General features: G+C 42.1%; 1 protein-coding gene across 4 annotated transcripts; it reads right to left on the bottom strand.

The window, feature by feature from the left end:
* Positions 1–5: 5 nt before the first annotated feature.
* Positions 6–25,818, bottom strand: TM4SF1 (transmembrane 4 L six family member 1). 4 transcript variants are annotated; one of them, XR_006718656.1, is made up of 7 exons: positions 13,476–13,731; positions 11,956–12,045; positions 11,722–11,867; positions 8,160–8,340; positions 6,206–6,264; positions 2,759–2,990; positions 6–652 (listed from the first exon to the last, which is right to left on the bottom strand). XR_006718656.1 is itself a non-coding variant. In XM_045503308.1 (6 exons), exons 1-5 carry the CDS (start codon positions 13,650–13,652, stop codon positions 6,250–6,252), a joined length of 609 nt encoding a protein of 202 aa, XP_045359264.1. In that variant the 5' UTR covers positions 13,653–13,731; the 3' UTR covers positions 2,123–2,990; positions 6,206–6,249. The 4 variants fall into 4 exon arrangements, 3 of the variants coding, with proteins under 3 accessions (XP_045359264.1, XP_045359265.1, XP_045359266.1); XM_045503308.1 differs by lacking the exon at positions 6–652 and having other exon boundaries at positions 2,123–2,990; XM_045503309.1 differs by lacking the exons at positions 6–652; positions 2,759–2,990 and adding an exon at positions 25,745–25,818 and having other exon boundaries at positions 5,142–6,264.
* Between the last annotated feature and the right edge of the window lie 1,274 nt (positions 25,819–27,092).

Below are 27,092 nucleotides of genomic sequence, written 5' to 3'. Positions count from 1 at the left end.
ACAAGAATGATCATAAGAACATATTTCCAAAGATACAAAAGCTGGAAACACCCCAAATATCCATTAATAGAATCAGAGTAAATAAACTGTATTATTTTCAAATAATGGAACACTATACAGCAAAGGACAAGAACAAACTCCTGCTACATAAGACAACACAGATGAATACCAAAATTATTACAAATTGAAACCACCTACCTTCCAACCCCCACTTGGACACTGAGGACTAAAACCATAAACTGCTCCACAGCTTACTGTCTATATTACCATGATTTTATTATTCCATAGTCTTCATTAACATAGCTTTACTATTCCAGGATACTCTTACCCAGGCAAATAACTTTATTTTTCATTATAGAACTTCCCAAAAGACCCCATCATCTTTTCAATAGAAAACATCAAGAGTTCCTATCTCAGGAGTCTTTGAACCTTTCGCCTCGAAATCCTTGCCATGCTTTTCCCACAGTCCTAAATGATAGAATTCCTACAAATCCTATTCAAGTCTTCGCACTGAAAGACTCACCTGAACCAGAATCAAAATCTCAAATTCAGCCTTTTCTTTCTCCCTCCAATGAAAGTTCTTTCAAGGTGGTATTCTCCCTGATGGCCGTAAGCAATACATTCAGCGTTGTCTCATGAACAGATCGTTCTGCTGATATTTCAGGAGTCAACATTCAACAACATAACGTTCAGTGAGAAAAACCAGACACAAGAAAAGCATGCTTTATTATTCAATTTCTATAAAGTTCAAGCACAGACAGAACTAATCTATGGTGATAGAAATCAGAACTGTAGTTACTCTGAGTGTGTGTGGTGATGGTAGGTACATACTGTCTCGGAGAGGACACAAGAGAGTTGTCTGAGTGCTGCGAGTCCTACATCTTGATCTAGATGGTGGTTACATGTGTATAAACATATGTAAAAATTCACTGAGGTAGGGGCACTTGGGTGGCTCAGTCTGCTAAGCATCTGGCTTCAGCTCAAGTCATGATCTTGGGGTTCATGAGTTCGAGCCCCATGTTGGGCTCTGTGCTGACAGCTCAGAGCCTGGAGCCTACTTTGGATTCTGTGTCTCCCTCTCTCTCTGTCACTCCCCCCCTTCATGCTCTCTCTGTCTCTCTCAAAAATAAATTGAAATTTAAAAAAATTCACTGAGCTACACATTTTTGTGTGCATTTTTCTACATGTAAAAAATTTACATTTCAATAAAAGTTTAAAAAGTTAAAAACTTAACCTAGGTGTCAGAGATTATTGACAGAACTGAGTGTAGTTTTAGCACATCTACTTTAGCCAAGGGATTAAACAATAGGGAGTTAAGTATTCTGTGAGATCCCAACCTGGCCCACTTTTTTAAAAAGTATCTAAATTGACAAAGATGAACAAACACAAAAATTATTTTGTGTTAAAAGGGGAGGAAGGACCATTTTTACTAGCCTGGGGTGGGTGACAATTTCTCTATATAATGTGCTGTGAATCATCTCCACAAACCAGGCTGGACCATGTCCTATAACCCCATTGTTGACCATCCCTCTCATCTCAGAAGAGGAAAATGAGGAAAATTCAAGCTGTGCTACAAAAAGCGCTGATAAAAGGCCAATTCTCAAAGTAAAAGCATTTCATTGCTTTCATTTTTAAGAATGGAAAAACAGATATGTAGCTGATATTTATAAAAATCTTATTTGGTAGCTAGACTAAGTAGACACCACGTACTTACATTTCCCAAACACAGAGTGGGAATTATGGCCTCCCCACAATATTTTTAGCCTGTGGTTACTGCCTGTCTCACCTGGCCCAGCCCTTCAGCTAATTTCCTGCACAATTATTCTCCAGAGTTCACTGAAGAATGACTCCTCTGTCCACCGAAAGGAACAATGGTTTTCTCATACACTTGGGGATTTTCCTTCAAAGACTGTGGACGACTCCCTGAATGATTTCAGGAATGAATATTTGTTTTCTCATTTTTGCTTTCTTTCCAAATGTAATATGTGTTTATTGTAAAAACTTTAGTAGGTATAGATAGACAAAATGAATCAAGACAAAAATCACCCAGAATCTAACCAAAATTACTTTTTAGTGCATATATATAATAAATATAAATATAAATATAAATATAAATATAAATATAAATATAAATAAAATTTTATTGTGCTGACATTTTACCAAACCAGTTCCTTGTTGGACATTTAGGCTCTTGTTATTTTTCTTGGTATAAATACTACTCCCAAAATTATCCCTGGAACTGAACATCTTTTTGTTTATTTGTTTAGGTTTTATTTCATAATCACAAATTTAACTTTGCAATCAAGCTAAACTTGGAGGGGAATAAGGAAAATATGGAACCCATAGAACTGCAGTGAAAGCACAAAGATTATAGGATATTTCTAGTCGATTGGGGTGAAGGGATGCCCTCCTGAGCTACAGAAGGAATGGGCTGGTGGTTAAGATAAAACACAAGCCAAATTATTAGATTTGTCCACAATCAGCACTGGTGATCTTCTTGCTGTGTTGCCATTACTGGACCCAAAGCAGTCTATACTTCCAAATATTCATGCTCTCTTTCACTTTGCCAAAAACCACATGCCGACCACCCAACCACTCAGGTGTGGCAGTGCAGATGAAAAATTGAGAACTGTTTGTGTTGGGTCCAGCATTTGTCGTGGACAAGATACCAAGACCTGTGTGATCCAGAATGAAATTCTCATCATCACATTTCTCCCCACAGATGGACTTGCCATTATGGTTTATGAAGTCAAGTCACCTGGCACATAAATCCTGGAATAATCCTGTGACAGCAGGAAAATTTATAACCAAATCCTTTCTCCCCAGTGCTCAGAGCATGAAAGTTTTCTACTATCTTGGGAACTTTGTCTGCAAACAGCTCGATGGAGATTTGACCCAAGAGCTCGCCATCCATAGCAATGTTGAAGAACTAGATGGAGTTGACTGTGGCTGGGAGGCTCAGGGGGCTCCGGGTGGTGGCATCTGCAAGGCTAAAATCAAATATCCTTAATGATTTTCCTAAAATAAATTACTAGAAGTTATAGATATATAGATAGATGATAGATAGATAGGGAGGTAGACGGTAGGTAGACAGATGATAGATAGGTAGATAGATAGAATAGACAGATAGACACATACGCACATACACTGGGTTAAAAAGGATATGCAGACCTTACAGATTGTTGCTTTTCTGAAAAGTTGCACCAAATCCCATACCTGTTCCCATGGTGGGTAAGCATCAGAGGAAACATAGTCAAAAGGGTCTCACATACATACAAGAAACAAATTGTGGTGAAGGTAATGCTCCATCAATTTCCTCAGACTTTACTTCAAGAGATTCCCTATATCTAGCAAGTTATTTATAAATTTGGCAACTATGGTAAATTTATACTCGGAGGGAACTATCTAACCTTTGGGCCATGTGTGCTATTCAGGTGACTCAGATTCTACAGTAATTGTATTGCTTTTATGTTGCCAGGTGATATAATAAGCTGTTTTGATACAATCTCTGAGGGAATTTCCAGTCAAATTGAAGGGTTTGGAATATTATAGACCCACCATGTGAGCTATAAATATAAATAAACTAGGGTAGAAGGTGATTTATTTTGCTATTTCCTCTGGAAAATGGCAATGTCTACTATTAAAGAATTTACAAACTAGGGAAAACTTTGAGTCACTCAAACTTCAGCTCTGGGGTGGGATGACTGAGGGTCACAGGGACCTGTCAAAGCCCCCCTTGGGTGAGTGGAGAGGCTGAGTCAGTGTTGGAGGAGACAAGACCCCAGCACCTGGGCAGGGGTAACAGAGGAGGAAGAGGGGGCCAAGGACAGAAACCAGCAAAGCATGGGTTTTCATGTTAGAGTGACCTGAAGTCATATCATAATATGCCTTGGGCATATTACTTAACTTCTCTGAGCTTTGACTCTGTACAGTGGAGACAAGCAACACTTCCTAGGAATGCTGAGAGATTTCAGTGAAATAATATGTGTAGAAACTAAGTATAGTAACTGACCCATCGAAGGAACTCAATAAATGGTTGCTATTGTTACTATCATGATTAATCATTATTATTGTTGTTGCCTTGAGGATAGACTCAAGAAAAAGAGGTGCTTATACCTGATCATTATGCCTCTTGTTTGGATTTTCTCTTTCAGGGGCTCTTAATCTGGTGCCCAAGAATTCCCAAGAGGCCCAGGGATAGCTACCTGGGAGAAGGGGTGTTAAACTCCAGAGAGAAAAAAAAATGCCAATGTTTTTACTAACCTGTAAGGAAAATATAGTATTTCCTTTGTTATGACTACATGAAACAATTCACAGTAGTATCAGCAATGCTGATCATGCTTTGATTAACAATACAAAGCATATATGATTATAAAGAATATATAAATTATATGTTACTTCTGTATCAAAAGTACAGTTGTTAGGCCCACCCCCTAGACCACTGCCTGCCTTCCTGTCTACAGAGGCTGGTGTGATGGAGCTGGCTGTCAGGTAAACTGTATTATAATTTTCAAAAATATTTTGATAAAAATATCGCAATATTTTATCAAAAACATTTTGATGAAATATCACAATTCGATTAAAGATCATGCTTTATTTTATGCACTTTTAAATGGCATTCTTCAAAGAAGTCCGTAGTCTTCATAGGACTGCCAGAGGGAGACAGAAGCACAGAAAAGATTAGAACCGTTCCGTCGGGAAGCCACTGTAGGGCACCCAGCACACAGGAGGGACTCTGCTGTCCAACAGCCCAAGAAGCTCCTTTATTAACTCATCTATTTCCCAGGCCAATAAACACGAAAAGCAGAAAACTTCTGAAGATAATTCCCAATAGATCAGGGAATCCTGTCTCTTGAAAGGGCCCAACTCTGTATAACAGATATAAAATATCAAGGGAGAAAATGTCTGTTACCCTCCCCAGGAGCCTGATGCCTCGGGCATCCAGTAGAAAGGACCTAAGTGGTGTAATGACCCCAAGGTAATGGCACAGCAACAGCAATGCACGGAGAACAGAGAAACGTAGAAGAAGGAGAGGATGAGGGAGAGAAAGTGGGATAAAAAACCCAGAAGACACAAAGCCCTAAGCAATAAGGGCTGCACACCCCTCAGGCTGTAAAAAAAATATATATATATAGGGAGAAAAGTTTTAAGCTTATTTATTTATTTTGAGAGAGAAAGAGCGAGAGCGCACATGCACAGCATGCACATGAGTAAAGGAGGGGCAGAGAGGGCAAGAGAGAGAATCTCAAGCAAATGCACCATCAGCACAGAGCCCGATGCAGGGCTCGAACTCAACAACCGTGAGATCATAACCTGAGCCAAAATCAAGAGTCGGACGCTTAACTGACCGAGCCACCCAGGCACCCCAAAAGGGAGAACCTTAAACAAAGGACAGTGAAACTAAACAAGAAAAAAAACTTGTAGTGGATACTTTATTTTGTTGTATTTAAACCATCAAATTTGGGGGCTGTTTCCTCATGGTCCTTCTGCCCTTCCTCCCCCTGCCCCATTTTCCCATGATGCTGATGAAACTGCTTTATTCCGTTTCCCATCTTTTCCTCATCCAACTATCCAGGCCTTTTTCTTTGTCAATACATGATCCTTGGTGCTTGTCTCTGAAGGACAAAAAGTGTTCTACCTGTTAGAGAAACTTAGGACCTGCCAGTACTCTCGGCAGCATTGCATGTTTTGATGCCTTCCTTTAGCTCAGGGCACTCAACCAGCGCACCCTCTCTGGGCAAGTGTCTGTCTCTTATGAAACATGAAACACTTCAAAAAGGCCTCTTGCCAGAGATTTGCAGGCATATGAATGGGAAACACCATATAAACAGTGAAAAAAGACACATCTTTTCAAGTTTTTGGATTTTCTCCTTCACGATCTTAAAAAAAGCAATTAAAAATCTTTCCTTTAATAAACCCAGGCATAGATAATAGTAATTGGAGTGTGATATTTATCCTTATAATGTTTCTAAAAAACATCACTCAGGCCAGAGTTTGTCTCAGCTATGCTGAGGACCGACCGTCATTCAGTCTGTAAATTACCTCATGGATTTTCTCATTCCTAAAAAAACAGTTTGCTACGCTCAAACACTGACATCACATGAAGATGCCAGCTTCTATACACATTTATAAAAGTAGAATATACGGAGTATGATACACTAGTACAAAGTTTTACAAATTAATACAAGTAAAATATATAAATTACAATGAAATAAAGGAAGATCGTGGTTCTGTCGTGGGGTGGTTCTTTTAGCAGTCGTATCGCTGTAAAGAAAATGAAATATGCATTACGTTACAATCAGGCTAAACAAACAACGATGCCATGTTAGTCCTAAAAATTCCTGTTCTAAGCAAACATAAAGTGGGCTGATCTCCACTACCCAGAGCTTTTGGCCAACAACACTGAGAGCTTGGACAATGTTCCTGAAATGTTTCCTAAACAAACCAGATCCATTGTCCTCTCTTAGGAAAAGCTGCAGGAAAGGGCCATGGAAACCACAGCTTACTGGTGTTTGCTTGGCTTTGAATGCGTTTGGGGTAGGCTTTTAATCTTAGGGATTTAAGAGATAATGCCATGGGAGTTTCACACAGGAGTGGGCTCAATGCGGGTAACCTTCCCAATTAAGTGCTACCAAGTTACAGACTTGACTCATCTACACTAAAAACCTTGCCCTCTGAAAGCGTCTTTTGTCTTAGAAACAAAGATAGCAGATCTGCACCGTGGTGTCTGTGAAAAAGCCATCTCTTCGGTGACTCAGACGGGAAATCCCGTGGGACTACTTGCTCCCCACCCCCGCTCAGAGAAGAGGGTCACTCTGGCAAATCGCTACAGCAATTTTGGTCATTGACATATTATGCCTGTCCCCAAAATGCACAAGTGCTGATGTCCAAAGGGGCCTCACCTAATTTAAACTCTGCCTTGTATGAAATCCAAGGCTAAAGATAGGTCACATTAGAGTAAGTCTGAGAGGACTCTCCTCTGCCTCTCCCCAACCATACTGCCTGGAAACAACTTCATATTGAAGGTTTCCCACTGCGCTGTTTTCTTGGAAATTTGGCAGGCTCCCAAGGAAATTATTAATCTTGCTGTACTTGCCTGATAAGGAAAACTAGATTTTTCTTTTAACGTCCCCTCAAAAATTAGAAAGTTTCCTTTTATTCATAGCAAGGTTTTTCATGGTAGCCACATGCTTTCAGTTTTAATTAGATTTTGTCTTATTTTAAAAGACAGTTAAGAGACCTTGAACCAAAGGAGTAAATGATTAGGAAAATATAAATTAAATAAGTTTGTTTACCTAGTCCTGTTTTACAGAATAAGACATAAAACTAACCTCCCAAAATTGGACCAAAGCTGGACTTCCATCAATTCATTACTATGTGGTTTTTTTTTTTTTTTTTAGGAGGATATAGAAACAAGAACTTTCCCCGCTACTAACAAATGCATACTTCTCTCTGAAATCATATCCCCAGGAAACAAGTGCTTCCTGGTTTTCTTTCACCATGAAAGGCTTTTTTCATGAGCTGCTATTCAAAGGTTATTAGTGATTCTCTGTGCTTAGCTGTTTGGGTATTTTTGTGACTCCTTATTAGAAGGCATTGTAGAAAATCCAACAGAACAGCAAGTGTTGCGGACAGGTTGAGAGCAGGAGCTCGCATAAAATGACCTAGGGTTTGAAGCCTGTTACTTCCTGCCTAGGTGATCTTAGACATACTGCTTAATGTCTGACTCATAGTCTCTTCTGAGATGTGAGTTTAGCTCCGTGCCTGGTGCAATGAACATTGACCACTATTTGCATATACTAGTTGGGAACATGAGAGCAAGCAAAATTGTGTCTCTTTGGCCAGAGCAGGGGTAGTGAAAGGGGCAGTGAGTTTGCTCTTGAAAGGAAACTTTGGGTACGGGCAGCATTTTCCTATATACACAGAGCCAACTATAAAAAAAAAAAAGATAACCCAGCAACTATGATATTCAGGAAGCTTATTACTGAAAGCAAAATTGAATGCTGTAAATGCTTTGCCACAAAGATGATATAGGAACAAACGTTGGTAGTTGGAGCAGAATCTGATTTTGCCTTTTTTTTTCTTTATGATGAAAATAACAGTGTGTTACAGTAATTGAATACCCCAGGGCCAGGCTGTGACATTTTCACAGCTCTTACCTGTTGGCGAGAGCAGCAATAGCCACATATGCCTCCCATCACACCATTTATTACTTGAATGAGACATAAGATGAATTCAATTCCACCCAGGGCCAAGAGGATGGAAAACAGAGAGACGTTCCATTCTACAATATGCTTGGGTTCCGTGCACTGGGACCATGTGGAGGTATCCAGAAGGTACCTGTGGATGAAAAGAAGAAACTTCTGATATACGACCACGTCTAAGGGGATGTCTCATAAGCTACTTTCTGTGTGGTGCTTTTTTGTTCAGAAAAAAAGAAACTAATGCAATGACCTGTGTCAAATTTTTCTAGTCTGCCATTTCACGAAGTGACAAATTCAGATCTTGCTGCAATGATAAACATAAAATTCAACAAAGATTATTGAGCACTCATTGTGAGTTAGACCTCAAGCCAGGGCTGGGGATATAATGGTGAACACGGCATGGGTTCTGCCTTGGAAGAGCATAGCATCTAAGGGAGGAGACAATATGCAATCTCAATGTAACCAGTACACTGATCAGGAAGACCAAGTGTGAGGAAGGGCATCTCCCCTAGGCCAGGAGAGTACCTGCTTATGTAACTATTCCACAAGTCTGAGCTCCATGAAGTCCGGAACCAGACCTTTCATCATTGTATATATAGACCCTAGATCAGTATCTAGTACATAGTAGGTACTGAACACATTTTAAAAGTAATTGAACGATAAATAATCCGAAGTCACTCTGTGAAATGTTAGCAAACCACACTGAAGTCACATTTGACTACACACACACACACACACACACACACACAGAAGTCATATACACGTATATATACAACTTAGGAGACTTTCTAAGTACCTGGATATTCTTACAGTCTGAAAAATTCTATCTCTGATTCCTCTTTTAGAATTTCAGCCTTTGCTACATCATAAAGCATTTGGATTCTTAATGAAATAGGATTCAATCGTGGGAAAATCTACAACTGACTTAATCCCACAAAGAGGTCTGGTATAAATCTTTTCTTATCACTTCTTCCTACCACAGCAGAACAAAGGGGCTTAGAATTAGAGACCTAACTTTGAATGGTTCATTGAGCCAATCAGAAACTCAATGTGTTGGTTAAAAAAAAAAGAATTCTGTCCTTATGACCCCATCTTTCTGCATATCAGGAGGTGGGGGGAAGTTGTAATTTTAGGACACAATGTAAAAAATTCCTTTGTCCCCATCTGGCTATTGAGCAATTAATCACTGGTTTGTGACCATTAGTTATTCCTCATATTGAAATCCCTGGACAGGGGGCGCCTGGGTGGCGCAGTCGGTTAAGCGTCCGACTTCAGCCAGGTCACGATCTCGCGGTCTATGAGTTCGAGCCCCCGTCAGGCTCTGGGCTGATGGCTCAGAGCCTGGAGCCTGTTTCCGATTCTGTGTCTCCCCCTCTCTCTGCCCCTCCCCCCGTTCATGCTCTGTCTCTCTCTGTCCCAAAAAAATAAATAAACGTTAAAAAAAAAAAATTAAAAAAAAAAAAAAAGAAAGAAATCCCTGGACAGGTTGAAGTGAGGAATGATATAGAAGCAGAAGGCTTCTTACAGAAGCTGGGGTGGCTGGTGGGAGGGGCATACAATCAAACAGCTGTAAAATGCTGAGCGATATTCTCACTTCTCCTTGCATTCCAGCTTCATCCATCATGATCTTTTTTGGAGGGGGGTTTGTGCAGTAGCTTGAATGTCTGTGCATATATAGCCAAATTCCACTCACACATTCAGTATGTTCTGAACAAAGTTGAATCACGATCCATAACTATATTGGCCACCCAAATTTCAAACCCCCGTAAAGCTAACATTTGTTCAGAGGCTACTATTGGGTTATATTCATTGTCAGTTAGCAGATAATATTAACAGCCAACAGAGGCCAGCCTCAGAGTGTGTCAGCTTGTGTGATAAATACTTTACATTTATTATCTCATTTATCCTATGACAACTGCCATTGGTTTTATTTTACAAAGTAACTGAGAAACACAGAGCTCAGTTCACTGTTTCCTGGTTGCTGAGGGAGAAAGGCAGAGCTGGGATTAAAATCCAGGTCCACATAATTCCATGTTCACGATTTTACAAACTCACTGTATGCTATACAATTCACGGGGGACAGTCTCGATAGGGTAAGGGCAATTGAAATCATTATTCATATTATTTCCACTCCTTAATCTCATAATGAAGCCTTTCAAAATTCAACGAAGGATGTCATTCATTTGCTGTCATGTACATCAGTTTCTATGAGCTATTTCTGTTCTTTTCTCAGTAATAGATAAGAAATAAGTACCGACATAAAACAACGGAGCTTAAATTATCCTGATGCTAAGATCATGTATAAGACTGTCTTATGTAGCCTGATCACTTTACTTTCCTCTTAATTTTTATTATTTAAAAAAATTTTTTTAATGTTTATTTATTTTTTTTAAAAAAAATTTTTTTTTCAACGTTTATTTATTTTTGGGACAGAGAGAGACAGAGCATGAACGGGGGAGGGGCAGAGAGAGAGAGAGAGAGAGACACAGAATCGGAAACAGGCTCCAGGCTCTGAGCCATCAGCCCAGAGCCTGACGCGGGGCTCGAACTCACGGACCGCGAGATCGTGACCTGGCTGAAGTCGGACGCCCAACCGACTGCGCCACCCAGGCGCCCCTTTTTTTTTTTTTTTTTTTTAAATTTTTTTTTCAACGTTTATTTATTTTTGGGACAGAGAGAGACAGAGCATGAACGGGGGAGGGGCAGAGAGAGAGAGAGAGAGACACAGAGTTGTTTATTTATTTTTGAGAGAGAGAGAGAGAGAGAGAGAGAGAGAGAGAGAGAGAGAAACAGAGTCCAAGCAGGGGAGGGGCAGAGAGAGAGGGAGACAAAGAATCTGAAGCAGGCTCCAGGCCCCCAGCTGTCAGCACAGAGCCTGAGGTGGGACTCGAACTCACCAACATTGAGATCATGACCTGAGTTGTAGGTGCACAATTAATGTACTGAGCCACCCAGGTGCCCCGCCTGATCACTTTAAATAAAGGGTTTGTTGTACATAGCGATTATGTTATATTGTGAGTGTGTGTATGAGGATAGTATGATCAATCGGGGAGTTGGCTAAATTCAGATGCTTTCCATCCATAGTATGTAAGGATTCCACAATATTTTCTTATAAAATAGTAAAACCAGCCAATTGTTTTGGTATAGTGCACACACTACATAAGCCCGAACTCTACAGCCCGGCTGCCTGGCTGTCATGTCCTAGGAATGTGCCTTTGGATAAATTACTTCAGCTCTCTGTGCCTCTTTTTCCTCATCTGTAAAACAGGAGCAAGAGTGGAAGTCAACTCCTGGAGTATCATGAGGGCTGAATCAGTGAATCCATTTAAAAGCACTTAGAGCTTCTCCAGGTCAGAGACTGGGCATCCACCCTCTGACACCACTGCCTGGTGCCTGAGTCACCGCCTGGCTGAGTGCACGGATACGTGGATAATTGATGCCTTTCCAACTCTATGGGATTGCCCCTATACCATGTGGTGGACAAGAATGTGTGGTCAGACAGGGAACAATGACTTACTGTCCATCGGTGTTGGCAAAGGTGTAGTTCCACTGGCCAAGAGAATCACGACATACTGGCCCTTCGGCCAAGCCCAGGGCTGCCACGATGACGCAGTAGCCAGATCCTGCAATCCCAATGAGGGCCGCCAGGACGGAAGAAAGCATCTAGGGAAAGGAGAGACGGCAGAAGTGAGCCCAAGCGTCGCACCTGCCTCCCAGGGACCCTTTTCACCACCAGAGCTGGAGCACCTACCGCGCATCTCTTGCCACAGTTTTCGTGGCCACAGCAGCCACAACAGTCGTCCTGCTCCAACCCAATGAATACGAATGCCGGCAGGAACATCTGGTTAGAAAACAATCAAATTAAAATCACCATCTTTTCCCACATTAAAGCCTGTCATGAGGGTCAGGCTAAGCATCTTTTGGTAAAATACCTTGCTTTCTGACAATGTGGAATGGCTTTGGGTTAGGTCGGCCCAGTATCACAAAGAATGTAAAACTATGAGGGGGAAAAAAACAACACCTCTAAATGAAATATCTGCTTGTTTTCATGTAATGTGTCAAAGCATTCTTTAGGGTGAGGGTGTCGTATGGGAGGGATAGAATAATAACCCATAAATATGTTTCTTCCACAAGAGTTCCCTCACGTAGTCCCAGAGGCAAACTCTGTTTCTGTTACACCCTGCCTTTAATTCGTTTTTTCCCCCCTTGTACACATAGATGATACAAGTCTTTAATATAATAACTGAAACGTTTTTGTAAGTGGGAGAGATGAAAGCACCATATAATATATAAAAACCGTTTCTTTGATGATGCGATTGTATGGTTGTTGCTTCACAATAAAGCTCCTTAAATAAAGTAAGTATGAAATACTCTGAGTTTGATCAAAAGAAGCCTAAACAAGGGTGACGTTATATTAAGGACAAACCGTTGTTAACATGGTAACGATACTTAAATTCAAAGCCGATTTGCCATACCATAATTAGTGCATTAAATTTAAATGTTTTCAGGTCTTTTCTTGACTAAGAAAAATATTCTGTGTGGTATGAGCAATTCCACAAAATGTCTTTTTAAACTTCTCAATCCCAGCATTTAAAGTGGCAAGCTCGAGTTTGTCCACATTCTTTCCGTGCTGTGGTTGAAGCTAATACTTTCAGCTCCCAGGTTGGCAGGCAAATTCCTCTCACTTCAATTAAAAACAAACCTTGGAAAAAACAACACATTCCGCTGTTAGCTTCAGATCCTGATCTGCTGCTAACGGGAGGATTTTTCCTAGACACCACACCCAGGATTACATAAAGGAGAAAATGTATCCTTCTTTTTAAGTAGCAATACACTCATAATTGATAATTTTTCCTGTCACAGATGTCTGAGAATAAACGGCAGATAATTTGGATCCGAAACTGTTGATTTAGACAGAGAACCAGTGACGCCCTCCCAGCTCCCTAGGGCAAATGTTAAATGCCTACCCACTTCAGTTCTAGAAACTCTAGACACTCTCAGATCTGATTGAAAAGCTAATATCTGTTTTCTAGCCGTAAAGTGAGAGAGCTTAGCAAAAAGGAAGTTCGCTGTTGGTTGAAAGAGGACTTTGTAAAACGTCTGATAAAATTAATACACTAGGCGTAGCTCAACTTTTGTGCAATCTGCTTTCAAAAGAAGATGAACAAAAATAACTGGCTTTGGAAATAGGCATTGTAGAAAACTTTCCATGAAAACACCTCTTTAACAGAAGAGACTTTTTTAAGCTTGTAATAATTCTGAACAACTTACCAGCAAGCCCCCTCCTACGATGCCAGAAAAGAACCACACGAAGCGGCTGAGATGGTTTTCGGAGGCATATTTTGTTTCCCCATTTGGAAAGTAAAGCAAAATATTAGCTACAATGCAGAGGATGGCCAGCCACACCAGAGAATGTCCGATGCACCGTGCACATTTTCCATAACACATGGTGGTGGCAGAGGCTGCGAGGATTTCCCTCTTCACTCTGCAGCTCAGTGATGGCCAAGTCAGAAGAGAGTATGCCTGTCTGTGGAGAAAGCAAAAGCAGTTCTCAGCCCATTCCTGCAACCTCTTAAATACTCAGTTCTTAGTCACCGGGTTGGGGGAGGGGGAGGCGGTGAGGTACTTGGCTTTCATTGGTCCTGATTGCAGGCTCTGGTTGGGGTGGGGGGAGGTAGGGGGAATGTCCCGCCCTTGCAATGAAATCCTTGAGACAAGCGAAACCAGGGTAGGGATGTGGGAAACAGCCTCAGTCTTAAGCAAGAAAGAAAATGATTAATCTTCACCGAGAAATTCACAGTGCTACTCCTTCACAGGATGAAGAATTGACAGGAACGCGTAATACAACTTTCCAGTAACTGTCAAGTGTCCGTAGTGTGACCGTGCCGGTTGAGGCTTTGAAAGGCAGCGAGCTGTGATCCTGCTCCATGCAGCTGTCTGGACAGCTGCCAGTCTGAGGGCTCTGTGTTCACTTCCCCTGCTGCACTGACTTAATTCCAGACCTGGGGCAAGTCTCCTGAGCTCTGAGGTTGCCTCCTTGTCTGTTAAAGGTAAGGTGTCTAAAAGCCATCACCCACAGATTGGAGGTGGCTGTTGGGAAAATTACCAACCAGGCTTCTTTCCTCTGCCTACTGCCTGCTCTGCAGGACCGATCCGACTGTCCAGCTTTCCTGGATATCTGCCTCCAAAACAAATCTGGTACCAAAACAAAGGTGGCGTTAGTCAACCCAAAGGGCTCAGGCACCTGTCTATTCCTGAGTATTACTCTCAGGCAAAGCAATGCCAGGAAAGGCCAAGGGAGGCCTAAAGCATGGGAGAAGGATAGAAAGAAAAAGACAGGAAGGAAGAAGAAGAAAGAGACAGAAGAGAAAGGGACTCGGCAAGCAGAGCAGGGAAACAGGACGGAGAGAATGCAGAATGAGCGGGAGAGCCAGGGTTGTTGATCAGGGCCCGGGTCTACCTGTGGTCTACCCAGCCAGCTCCTGAACCAGCTGTTGCAGGCTTACATGTGAAGGCAGGGAAAGGGTGTTACTTCCATCTTACAGAAGGAGGGGTCGGACTATGAGTAAGTTTAGCCCTTGAAGAGCAGCTTGTGCAAGCCAGGTAGGTTGGGGAAGGACGGGGTGGCCAGGTGGGGCCAGGACTGGAGGGGACGTGTGCCCAGGACAGAATAGTGAGTGCAGAAAAGAGGCAGAAGTCCAAGATGGGGTACTGTTAGTTCAGAAGAGGAAGGTGAGCAAGGCTGTCGAATCCAGCAGCTCAGGCTGAGACCGGAGTCTGAAGGATTTAGGCCAACACTGGAGGGCTGGATGCATACCAAATGTGAGGAGGCGAGCTGGGGTTAGTCACATAGAATCTGGACTGGGAGGAACATACTCACAAAGGTGGGGCCATGATCCAGACTGGCCTGAGGAAGCAGAGGGATGGAAAACTGACTTTAGGTGGAGAAGCCTGGAACTGCCCAGCTGCTCGGGCATAGGTGGGCAGATCTTCACAAGAACGTTGCTCTGTTTCTACCATGCATCCAACAACTGGGCACATGCACCCTCTGTCCCTGGCTTTCGGTCCTAATGGAGAGGAGATTCCACAGATAGCAAGGCCTGGGGTGGCATACAGGTGAATGCCTGGGCCCTTTGTTAAGGCATCATCGTTGCAAACCTCCTCTCTGCTGATCCATCCCACCTGGGGCCAAAATGAGGGTGAGCAATCGTTTGACGACTTTGCTCCTGAGTGCTTAATCACCTTTCCCCTTCTCCCCCACCCCTACGATCAACAGAGTGTGGAGAAGAGAGTGAGGGTCATGCAAAAAGTCTGGAGTGACAGCCTACCTCTGCTGTTTTCCAGTTTTGTGGATCAGGGAAGTCATCACATTCCTGGGACTCTGGTTCCTCCTCTCTAAAGTGTGGGACAGGATTGGATCAGTGGGTCTTAAGTTTTGAGACTCTTGTGATGGTATGGATTCTCTCCCTGCCCAGAGAATGTGCGTGTATGCAAGCACACACATTTTTCACTCACTTTCAGGGTTTCATGGACTCCCTGAAGCCCATTAGTGGATTCTCTTCCACATTTCTCCGGATGAATCCTGTCTGGAGACCATTTGCATCACAGATGCAGATACCTGGTCCACCCTCAACAGAATAAATAGGAATTTCTAGGGATGAGGCCCAGTCATCTGAAGTTTTTACAAGTACTCCAAATGAGTCTTATGTTAGCTCAGGTTGGGGATCACTGGTCCACAGGCCGGGTAAATACCGTTTGTATTACATGTTCCCTGAGGCCACTGTCACCTCCACTGGCTCCACAGCTCTAGACAGACATACAGCATATGCATGAATGGTGGGGGGACAAAGTGCCACTCGATGTAGGCCACTTTCAGGCTTCACTTGTAATATGGAGTCTGTCCACCTTGCCCACACTCCTGTCATTCTGCATGGTACCCTCTGCTTCTGCCCCTCATCTGGGAACCTAAATCAGGGTCTTTTCTGGTTTGGGCTCCTCGTTTAATAATCAGATATGCTTTTCTGGACAATTGTTTAACTACTTGGTTCTGGTCCTAGCCAGACTCTGTCCCACAGATGACCCTGGCTTTTTTCTCCTGGCTGTGAACTCTCAGTTTCCTATACAGAGCTGCCATCTCCATGGGCACGTTCTGGGTTTCATCCCACTCTCCAAATCCCCCCCCCCCCGGGCCCTCCCCCCAACCCCCCTCCCTCCCCGGCCTCCCTGTCCTCCTTGCTCTAAGCATTGCCTTCTGGAGCTTCCTGCTGAAGGATTCTGCTTACACATCCCCTCAAAGAGGCCCTCTCCAAAGACCCCATCTAATGGCATTATGCACCTTCCCCAGTTACTTTTCATCACATCGTGCTGCTCTGTTATCATCCAAGAATTTATCATCCCTGAAGTTAACCTATGTATTCACTAGTTTCCTTTTCTATTGTCTGTGCAGAACCTTTCTGCCTCACCCGCCGTTGTTTCCCAGGGCTTGGAACAATGCCTGGTGTGTGGTAGGTACTCAGTAAATATTTGCTGAAAAATTGAATAAATACGTGAATCAATGTCTTTAAAAAAATTTTTTTTTAATGTTTATTTATTTTTGAGAGAGAGAGACAGAGACAGAATATGAGCAGGGTAGGGGCACACACACACACACACACACACACACACACAGACAGAGAGAGAGAGAGAGAGAGAGAGAGAGAGACAGAGAGAGAATCTGAAGCAGGCTCCAGGCTCCAAGCTGTCAGCACAGAGCCCAATGTGGGGCTCGAACTCACAAACCACGAGATCATGACCTAAGCCAAAGTCAGAAGCTTAACTGACTGAGGTGGCATTAACCATTCTGTACCTCAGTTTCTATCATTCTTTGTTCACCAATATTTATTGAGCTCCTACTGTGTCTTCTAAGTTTTGGGTATACAGCAGGAAACAAAAGAAACAAAAATCCCTGCCCTAAGGAGAGTCTGTTCTATCAGAAAATGAGAGACACATACAAAATCATATTAAATAAATATAATACCTTGTTCATTAGGTGGTGATAAGTGCAGGAAAGAGGAATAGACGAGGGAGGGAGACAGCCTCCTGAGACAGGATAATAATAGAACCTACATCACAGAGTTGTGATGTATAAAGTGAGTCAATGTTTGCAAAGCATGAAGCACCTGGCATTTAGTAATAACTCAATAAATGTTACTTGTTATTGCTATTTTCATCAGCCCCCTGTCCCAGGCAAGGTGTCTCTACTCCCTTTATGATATATCTACTTCTCTAGGATTCCATTACTCCATTATGTACTGGATCCCTTTATTATCATTTGTGACTAATTTTTAGACACTGGAGCTCCCACAGTTATATTAAAAGTTCACTTTTGGGGTGCTTGGGTGGCTCAGTTGGTTAGGCAACCAACTCTTGGTTTCACCTCAGGTCATTATCTCACAGTTTGTGAGTTCGAGCCCCACGTCGGGTCCTGCTCTTCCAGCGCAGAGACTGCTTGGGATTCTCTCTCCCTCTCTCTATGCCCCTCCCTGGCTCATGCTTTCTCTCTCAAAATAAATAAATAAACGTTAAAAGAAAAGGTCACTTCTATCTCCATCATTCTCTCTGGAATTAGCCCCAATGCACAAACACCTTTGAAAAGAGTGTTCTTTACTTCATCCTAGGACTGCAGGCCTCTGAGCTCTGGACAGTGGTTGTCAACCCCGTGTTTTGGGCGTGCTGCCCCACTGCCAGAAAGGCCCTGATCTTCCTTCTCACCGTAGCCCACCCCACCCAGCTTTGTTCCCTTGGCTGAACTCATCACTTTTTCCATGACACTTTCTACCACACCCCTGCCGGCCTCCTAGACCTGCTGGTCACTCCCACATCGTCCTTGGACACACCCCCATTCGGCACCAATCAGATCACGATGTACTAGTGTGCATTCTCATCAGCCTCCCCGGCTCTGCAGAGGTCCCAGAGAGCAGGTTATCTTTCCTTTGAGGATACAACAGCAGGCACAGTCGCAGGAATTTCACTAGCTCTCAATAAGCACTTGCTAAATTTTGTTCAAATAAATAGGGGAGCTGAATATGTTCAGTTCTAAGGTTATTTGCTTTTAAGCAAAGCCAAAATGTCTTATGGAAAGCTGGGCACAATAGGCACTTATTACATTTACATTTTTAAATGTTCAGTTTTACGTGTCATTTATAACAGCGGCTGGTATGGCTCCTTATGGTTAGCTCTCCTAACCATTTGATGTGCAGAATGTGGCTTCAAGAATAATTCCTGGGGAAACTCCTTTTGATAATATCGTAGAAATGTTTAAATGTTGGAAGAAGCCTCAGTAGAGTGAATGGTTCAGCTCTCACCCCTTTACAGAATCTTTACGGCCACTTTATAGTTAAGTTCACAAGCGTTAAAAACTCTTCCCAGTATCGTCCAGCTAGTGGGCAGGGGAAATCAGTTTCCTTTAAGAACTAATGTCAATAGTCTATGATTCCATATGGTTGTGGGATTCTAAGAGGAAGATTTAAACCCAGACCTCCTGCCTCCTGGTTGCTTTTTTCCAAATGTGCTTTGCCCTTCCTTATTGGGAAACCGCTAGTTTCTCACTCATTTGGACATGAAAAATATAATGATCCATACATAGTAACCATACCTGTTAGAGCTTTTTTTTTAATTATAGCTGGCTCTTGGACAACACAGGGCTTGGGGTGCTGACACCCCATACAATTGAAAATTCACATATAACTTTTGACTCTCTAACATACTAATAGCCACTGTTGAGCACTAGCTTACTGATAACATAAATAGTCAATTAATACATATTTTGTGTTATATGTATTATATGCTGTATTCTTATAATAAAGTAAGCTTGGAGGAAGAAAATGTTATTAAGAAAATCATAAGGGGGCGCCTGGGCGGCTCAGTCGGTTAAGCGTCTGACTTCAGCTCAGGTCACGATCTTGCGGTCCGTGAGTTCGAGCCCCACGTCGGGCTCTGGGCTGATGGCTCAGAGCCTGGAGCCTGCTTCCGATTCTGTGTCTCCCTTTCTCTCTGCCCCTCCCCCATTCATGCTCTGTCTCTCTCTGTCCCAAAAATAAATAAACGTTAAAAAAAAAAATTAAAAAAAAAAAAGAAAAGAAAATCGTAAGGAAGAGAAAATACATTTACAATATTGTACTATATTTATCAAAAGAAAATTCAAGTATAAGTGAATCCATGGAGTTGAAACCCATGGCTGTTCAAGGGTCAACTATATAAGTAGCAGAAGCCAGTTCTAGCTGCCCTAACCAAAGGGACATTAATTATGAACTAACAAGTAAGAATGCAGATGGACGGGGGGAACCAAACTCCATAGGAAATCCAGAATGTCTTTACTTTCCATCTTGGACTCTTTTTGACTCTTCTGTCTGTAACTTCATTCTTCTTAATGCAGACTCATTTGTCTCTTTCACAGTCCACACAAAAGAATATGGCTACTGGCAGTTACCAAGTTTACATTTTTCTCTGTTCAAGAGACTCATCAACCTCAGATTCTCAAGGAAGGGAGTTACACTGGACAAGGATGCGCTCACATACGTGGCGACTGAATAAACATGGCTGCTAGGAGCCATCTCTGCACCCATGTAGATGGAGGAACAGGCATTCTAAAGGAAACATGAGCATAGGACCAGGCAGAGAGGCTGGGAGCTGTGCTTTATTTGAAACTATAATCAGGACATACAACTGCAGGAAAAGAAAGGTGGAGAGAAGGAGCAGTGTTAAGTCATCTTAGCTACAATCTCCTGGCTCTCTCCTCACTTTAGACTGTGGCTAATTTTATTCTTGGGTTAAAAATAAGCTTCTTGGGACGCCTGGGTGGCTCAATCCATTAAGCGTCCAACTCTTTGGTTTCCACTCAGATCACAAACTCACAGTTCATGGGTTCGAGCCCCACATGGGTCTCTGCACTGACACAGCAGGGCCTACTTGGGATTCTTTCTCTCCCTCTCTCTCTCTGCCCCTCCCCACTTGCACGTGTAGGCATGCACACACACTCCCACTCTCTCAAAAAAAAATAATAAAATAAAATAAATATGCTTCTTGGCCCAAGATTAAACCAGAGTTCACCTTCACCTGCATTGCCCTTTCTCTTCCATGCTCCCATCCCCATCTGGTAGTTGTAGTTCAGCATCTCACAGTGGCCATTTACCCCCTCATCAAGCCAGGGAATCTCCTAGGTCTCATTGTCATGTTCAGACAAGGTAGCTCCTGGGATGCCTGCCCCATGGTCTGAAGCTCAAGATGTGGGTCTGGCTGCTCCAAAGGGCTGGCTTGCTCCCTTGAGGGATAGGGGAGCTGAGGACTTCCAGAACATGCCTGTGACAATCAGCACATGAATACTTGTTTTCTAGTTTGAGTATCTTTTCCTTGGGTTTTATAATAGAGTCAGACACGTGAAATGGTGGAAGGCCTCAAAGATCACCTGAGTCTCAATGGAGAGTGGCCTGTGGGTTTCTAAAACCACACACACTGATTCAGCCCTAAGGAAACAGGGAATCTCTAAGGGTGGGGACAGGAATTTCCTTTGAAGAAAACTCTTTAAGTGATTCTATTTGCACAGCCAAAGTTGAAATCCACTGAGGTAGATGGTCTGACTTCCTAATTTTATAAATGAGACCACTGAGGTCTAGAGAGATTAATTTCAGTTCAGAAGCAAAGCCACAGATTAAATCAAAACAAAAACAAACCCTAAACAAGGAAACCAATTCCTCTGCATGTGTATTTTGAACCTGGTCAACCAGGTGGTTCTCTGTGATTCTTTTGCTTCCCCAGATCCCAGCTGCCTTTGGGGAGAATGGCAAAAACAAAAACAAACAAACAAACAAACAAACAAAACTGTTATCCAGCTTCTGTACATTTAGGGGAAGGAAGAGAGGACAATTAAATAGTATGCAGAATAGAGACGTGTCAGTTTCTCCCATGTTGTAACTGAACTTTACAGCTCTTCTGTGTGGAGCCGTTTCCAGGTTAAGAAAGGGAGACTCAGATGGGTTAAGTACGTAGGCTAAAGTCACAAGGCTGGCGGGTGACATGCTCTGGATTCCTACTCAGATCTCTCTGACTCAGACACTCATATTCTTCCTTCACACATTTGGCTTATTTATACTACTTCCCAACACTGTCACCCATGAAAAATGACTTACAGGATTTTTTATTTGATATTTCTGAATCACACAATTCCAAGACACTAATCATTTGGGCTCTACTTTAATTAGATAAATGATTTTAAAATCAATCTGGGGGCACCTGGGTGGCTCAGTCAGTTAAACCTCCAACTTCAGCTCAGGTCATGATCTCACTGCGTGAGTTTGAGCCCTGCATTGGGCTCTGTGCTGACAGCTCAGAGCCTGGAGCCTGCTTTGGATTCTGTGTCTCCTTCTCTCTCTGTTCCTCTCCTGCCTGCATTCTGTCTCTCTCTCTCTCAAAAATAAATAAAGATTAAAAAAAATTTTTTTTAATCTTTCTAAAAATCAATCCAGTGTTTTTCAAATAGGAAGACTTTACACCAATCTGAGTGAAATTATCAGAACTCTGGTGGGCACAGTACTAAGGCTATGGTGGTATTCAATAAACTTGGTTTTCCTGTAGCAAAATAGAACTGTCAACAATTAAGATATGAGCACAATTAAAAGTAAAAACAAAAAAAAAGAGTAATTTTTTTCCTACACTTAGTACAGGAAAGAAACAATAAAGGTTATTTTCATTTTCTTTACTCCAGTCTAATGTGGAAAAGGATTTCCCCACCTGGCTTTGGACCTTAGATAAAAAATATGCTTGCTTTTTTTCAGAAAAGTGGGGGTGAAACTCTCCCCCTCTTGCTCTCATGCCAATTAAAATTTGGTTCCATGGGGCTTCTATCAGTTGGGAGTCAAAGATCACACAAAGATGAGAACTGAGGCAGTTGACTCAGAGCAGATTTTTAGATACCACTTTCCAGGGATCCCTGGTGACAGAGGAGATTTTATGTGTGTGTGTGTGGTTGAGTTCTGAATAACAAATCTTCCTGCTGTACATTTGTTTAGTCGTTTCTATGACTTCGACACTCTTGGAGACTTAGGCTGAAGCATAAATAAGAGGCAATGTGAGCGTTCTCCAAGGAACCATTCCAAGTTGGTGAGTTAATACTCCACTTAGACCTCATGGCCTTGCCACTCTCAGTCAAACTGGTTTTTTGTGACTGTCAGTCAAAGTCCAACATGGCACGCTTCCCACTGATACTGAATGAGCTGAGAACTCAGGTAACTGTTGATTTTGCCCTAGGGAATTTTACTGAGAAGGGCATTACAGCAATGGAGCAATTGAGACTCCGTGTGTGTGTGTGTGCATGTGTTGTGTGTGTGAGAGGGACAGACAGATATCAATGAAGCATGACAGATTTGGGTTGGCTACAATGCTTGCTTGCTTCTGGCCAAGGTGGCTGGTTGACCTAACTTCCTATCTCCTTGTTCATAGTCTCTGCCTGGCATTGATGGAGGAGAATTGAAGCATTACTGTCCGGGTAAGCACTACCCTAGCATCTAATATAAACGCCATGCCTCAAATTTCCTCCCCAGAAAGGGAGCTGAGATTCTAACTAGCTGAATCATCTAGTGACAACGCCTTTCATTGTGTTAGGTTACAAAAACACAGTAGTAGCCTACTATGGGAATGCTGATGTGAAATCCATTCCATTTTTATGTTAAATAATTAGTCTGCCCCATTTCAAATGACTAAAAGATTCTGCAGAGTCATGGGTTTTCAAAAAAGTGGTTTGGAAGTTACTTTTTCAGATTTACAAGATGAGGAAAAGACTTGAGCAAGAATTGCAAAGGGACTGAAACACCAACTTGAAGCCTAAAAATTATCTAGAATACCTGTAATGCATTAATTCCTGCCCAGTAGGAACCAAATAAGCTTCTCTGGTGAGATCCTTTAGAGTGCTCTCCCTATGAGTCATTGAATCAGGAATCTGGGATAGAAATGCCAGTTGTGGAGGGAATGCTATTGAAAGTAAGCCGGGGATGTGGAATCCCTGCTTTGCCTTGCATCTCTTTTTGCACATGCAGGTTCTGGCAGCTCTCACGCCCCCTCAAGACAACACTGGGGAGAATGACTGTAGGGCCTGCTCCTTCTAGACCGCCCTCCTCCCCCACCTTCCTGACTGCCTTTCCAGGGTTCCCGGTGTGTTCTGCCATGACTTGATACTTTTAGGAATCAGAAGCCCAGATACAGCATCACATCTACGTTGGCACCAGGCTTGTGTGTTTCTTTCGACTTTTTTTATAATTAGAAAAAAGAACATGAACATAGACAAGTGGAAAGCATTTTTTCCCTAAAATCGTGTATGTGACATTACATAGGCACGTCCTTTCACTGCTCACAATATATGAAAGATAATTTAAAACTTATTATTGGGCACCTGGGTGGCTCAGTGGGCTAAGCGTCCAACTTCGGCTCAGGTCATGATATCATGGTTCCTGAGTTTGAGCCCTGCTTCAGATTCTGTGTCTCGCTCTCTCTCTGCCCTCTCCCTGTACGTGCTCTGTCTGTCTGTCTGTCTGTCTCTCTCTCTCTCAAAACTAAATAAAACATTAAAAAAAAAACAACAACATTATTGTTGGAGGTGGGAGAGGCGCCTGGGTGGATCAGTCAGTTAAGCGTCTGACTCTTGACTTCGGCTGGGGTCGTGATCTCCCGGTGGTGAGATCTAGCTCATGGAGCCTGCTTAAAATTCCTTGTCCCTCTCCTTCTGCCCCTCCTCTACTCATGTGCGCACGCATGCACTCTCTCTCTCTCAAAAAATAAAATACAATTATTGTGGGGAATTTTTAAGGAAAACATTTTTAAGGATCTCTGACAAATTCATTTTTTATTCATTTTCTGGAAAGGATATGAATCAGAATTTTCCTCTCATTTTCATTCTTCTGAAAGAATTTCTGATCAATGAATGAGGATCATTCATTCCACAAATATCAATTGAGTAATTCCTGTGTGTCATGCATGCAGGTCTGAGAACTTTAGTTGTCTAGTTCACTAAATTTTCACAACAACATTTTGAGGTAGGTACTATACATCATCATACGGGTGATAAAATTGAAGAGCTTAAATGACTTTCCCAAGTCCTCAAACCTTGAACCTGATGGCTAGGATTTGAATTCAGGCATTCTGAATCCAGAGCCCCCTCTCTTAACCGCGACATCATACCGCCTCCAACCTGGTGGGCTTGGTCAGATAAGAGCAAATATTGACAAAAGCATTGTACACTGTACATAAAATATACTTAGTGCTCAGATATTGGCTTCTAAATACCATTCTGCAATAAAAGGAATCAGGACTCCTTGAAGAAATGGTTGATTCTAGAACTGAAGCAAGGGAAACACAAGATAATTCTGGGATGTCTTATCCAGTGTTCTGTGTTCTTTTATGCGATGGTCAGTCAGATATGGCCAGAGGAGACAAAGAAGTTTGGGGAAACAAAATAGATTATACTCACAGCCCTAGAGACAGGAAGCACAGGGCCACCTGGAAAAAACACCAGGCAGAGGGGCAGGAGTCAGCAGAGCCTAGGCCACCTTTATTGAAGCTGAAGGACAAGTCAAAGCTGGGCTGGTTAAATAATTTAAAATGTGGCTAGTTTGAATAATTTCGGTGAGCTCTCAGCTGTAGGAATGGTCCCGGGTTGCCTGGCAACCTGGGATGGTCAAGGCAGAAGAATGTGGCCTCCGAAATCATGAACCTGAGAGAAGAGGCTCTAGATTGGCTAGTTTGCCTATCAAAGTCATGCTCCTGGCTGGGCCTTTGCTGTGTCCCTGTGTGACCAATTGTCCCCCCAGTGTGACCAATTATTTTTTATTTTGTATACTATTTCAGTTTAGTATTCTGGTTTGCACTTCAGGCCATGGCAGTTATTATCCGTACTGATGCTCAAGATGTTCCCTCTCAGGTCAAGTTGAGTCCTGTGTCCTTTTGCTATGACCTACTAGTCTTTGGTAACTTCTTGCTATCTGGTATAACATGAAGCACCAGGCTCATTTTGTACATTTCCTGCCCTAGACCTGGAACCCATTATTTCTCTCAGAAGCCCTGGATCTTTGTAGTGGGAAAACGTATTTCAAAATCACAATTTGGGCTCAAGGAACATCCCCAGTGTAATTGTTCTTAAAATTCCGATGTTGGAGTGACACTGGGAAAAGAGATTCTTTTACTGTTCTTTTCATACTCCTCTGTATTATTTGAATTTTCACCACGTGTATTCATTCTTATCATTTGTTTGTTGCGTACAAATAGTACATAATTACAGAGTTGAAAAAAAAAGTCGAAGTAAACATTCTATCAAACCTTTTCCATGACATTTCCCTTGCCAGCAATAACTGCATTTATGAAATTGCTGTGACTTCTTTCAGACTTCATCTTAGACCACACTGCTCCCTAAATAAGACTAGTGCCCTAAGGATTGCACATTCTATTTTAATCTATTTGGATGACTCAAACAAACAATAATCTGAGGTAAAAATACAATGGATAGCAATGTAAATCTTCACCTTGACCAGTAAGTAGGGTCTCCGTGCTTAACTCCAGGGGGCGCTGTTTACATCCTCGTCGTGGTGATAGATGCAGCAACAAACCTGCAAAGGAACCGATAAAACCGTAAGCAAAGGACGTGAACAGATAGGAAATGGCTCTTAAATATATGATAAGATGCTCAGGTTTGCTTTTAATAAGACAAACCCAAAATAAAACTACACCAGGATACTGTTTTTCATCTCTCAGATTGGCAAAGATGAAAATGCTTGCTCACACACCTTCCTTTAATGCTGGTGGAATGCCTGTATTTCCGGCAGTTTGACAGCAGGCATTCAATGACAAATGTGTTCATATCTGCTCATTTAAAACACTTCTGGCCACTTACAAATGTATACAAAGATACTTGAATATTTAGAAAATGATGCATGTATACACTAGGGCTTCTTGATAAGGGCTGCACAGGAAAATCTAGGGGATTTATCAGATTGGAAAGGGGAGAAATTGTGTTTTGGTTTTCATTAAACTCTAACCGAAATTTATCATTTCCTTTCATTATGAAAGTAGGCAGGAAGCCACAATAGTGTCAACCTGAGCCTTTGTTACCAGTAAAAATCAGATCTTCTATGCATACTTCAGTTGTTGCAGCCATTCTGCAATATCATTTATTTCGTCCATACTTTGATATTAAGAGTAGTTATTAGGCCCACCACTAGATCTTGTGTCTTAACTCATTAATAAATAAGTGCACATATTTTTAAATAAAAAAAATATTTTGATAACTGTATTTCAGTGTAGTTGATTTCCTTTTAACTCAAGGATTTTGTTTTATACATTATGGTGAGAAGAAATGCATCGGCTTTACCAGACGACCAAAGGGGTGCATGGCACAAAGTAAATTAAGAACAGAGCAGTTCATTGCATTGCATTGAATAGCATTGCCTTGCTGTGATATATAACATGGGATGGGAAGCTTCCAAAAGTGTGAACTGGCTAAACAATATTTGTGCATTGCTATAGTGGAATACTTTGCAGCTGCAAAAAAAAAAAAAAAAAAAAAAAAAAAAAAAGAAGAGGAATCTCTTTAATAAAATGAAACAATATCCCAACTATTGTGAAGAAAGACAGTAAAGCAGCACTCAGAACAATGTGTACAGTGTTCTACCACTTGTATAAAAAGTGGGGGGGGGCATTATATAATATGAATGCCTATCTGCTTGTATGTGTGTAAAATACCTCTGCAAGACAGGCAAGCAGCTGGAAATATTGGTGGCCTCCAGGGATGTGAACTGGGTGGTTGAGGGCCTGGAGTGTTAGGGAGACTTTTTTCCCTGATGCAGTTCATACTACATTTAATTTTTGAATGTT

The sequence above is a fragment of the Leopardus geoffroyi genome, chromosome C2 (assembly GCF_018350155.1).
Source record: "Leopardus geoffroyi isolate Oge1 chromosome C2, O.geoffroyi_Oge1_pat1.0, whole genome shotgun sequence".
Classification (NCBI taxonomy): domain Eukaryota; kingdom Metazoa; phylum Chordata; class Mammalia; order Carnivora; family Felidae; genus Leopardus; species Leopardus geoffroyi.
Note: the sequence above shows the minus strand (reverse complement) of the source record. Positions and strands in the feature narration are given on the sequence as shown.

Coding starts and splice junctions, on each gene's coding strand:
- TM4SF1 (XM_045503310.1), bottom strand. CDS start 13,652: ATGTGTTATGGAAAATGTGCACGGTGCATCGGACATTCTCTGGTGTGG. Junction 11,868..11,955: donor ACTGTGGCAAGAGATGCGCG/GTAGGTGCTCCA, acceptor TCCTTTCCCTAG/ATGCTTTCTTCCGTCCTGGC. Junction 6,265..8,142: donor CAGGTAAGAGCTGTGAAAAT/GTCACAGCCTGG, acceptor TTTTCTTTACAG/CGATACGACTGCTAAAAGAA.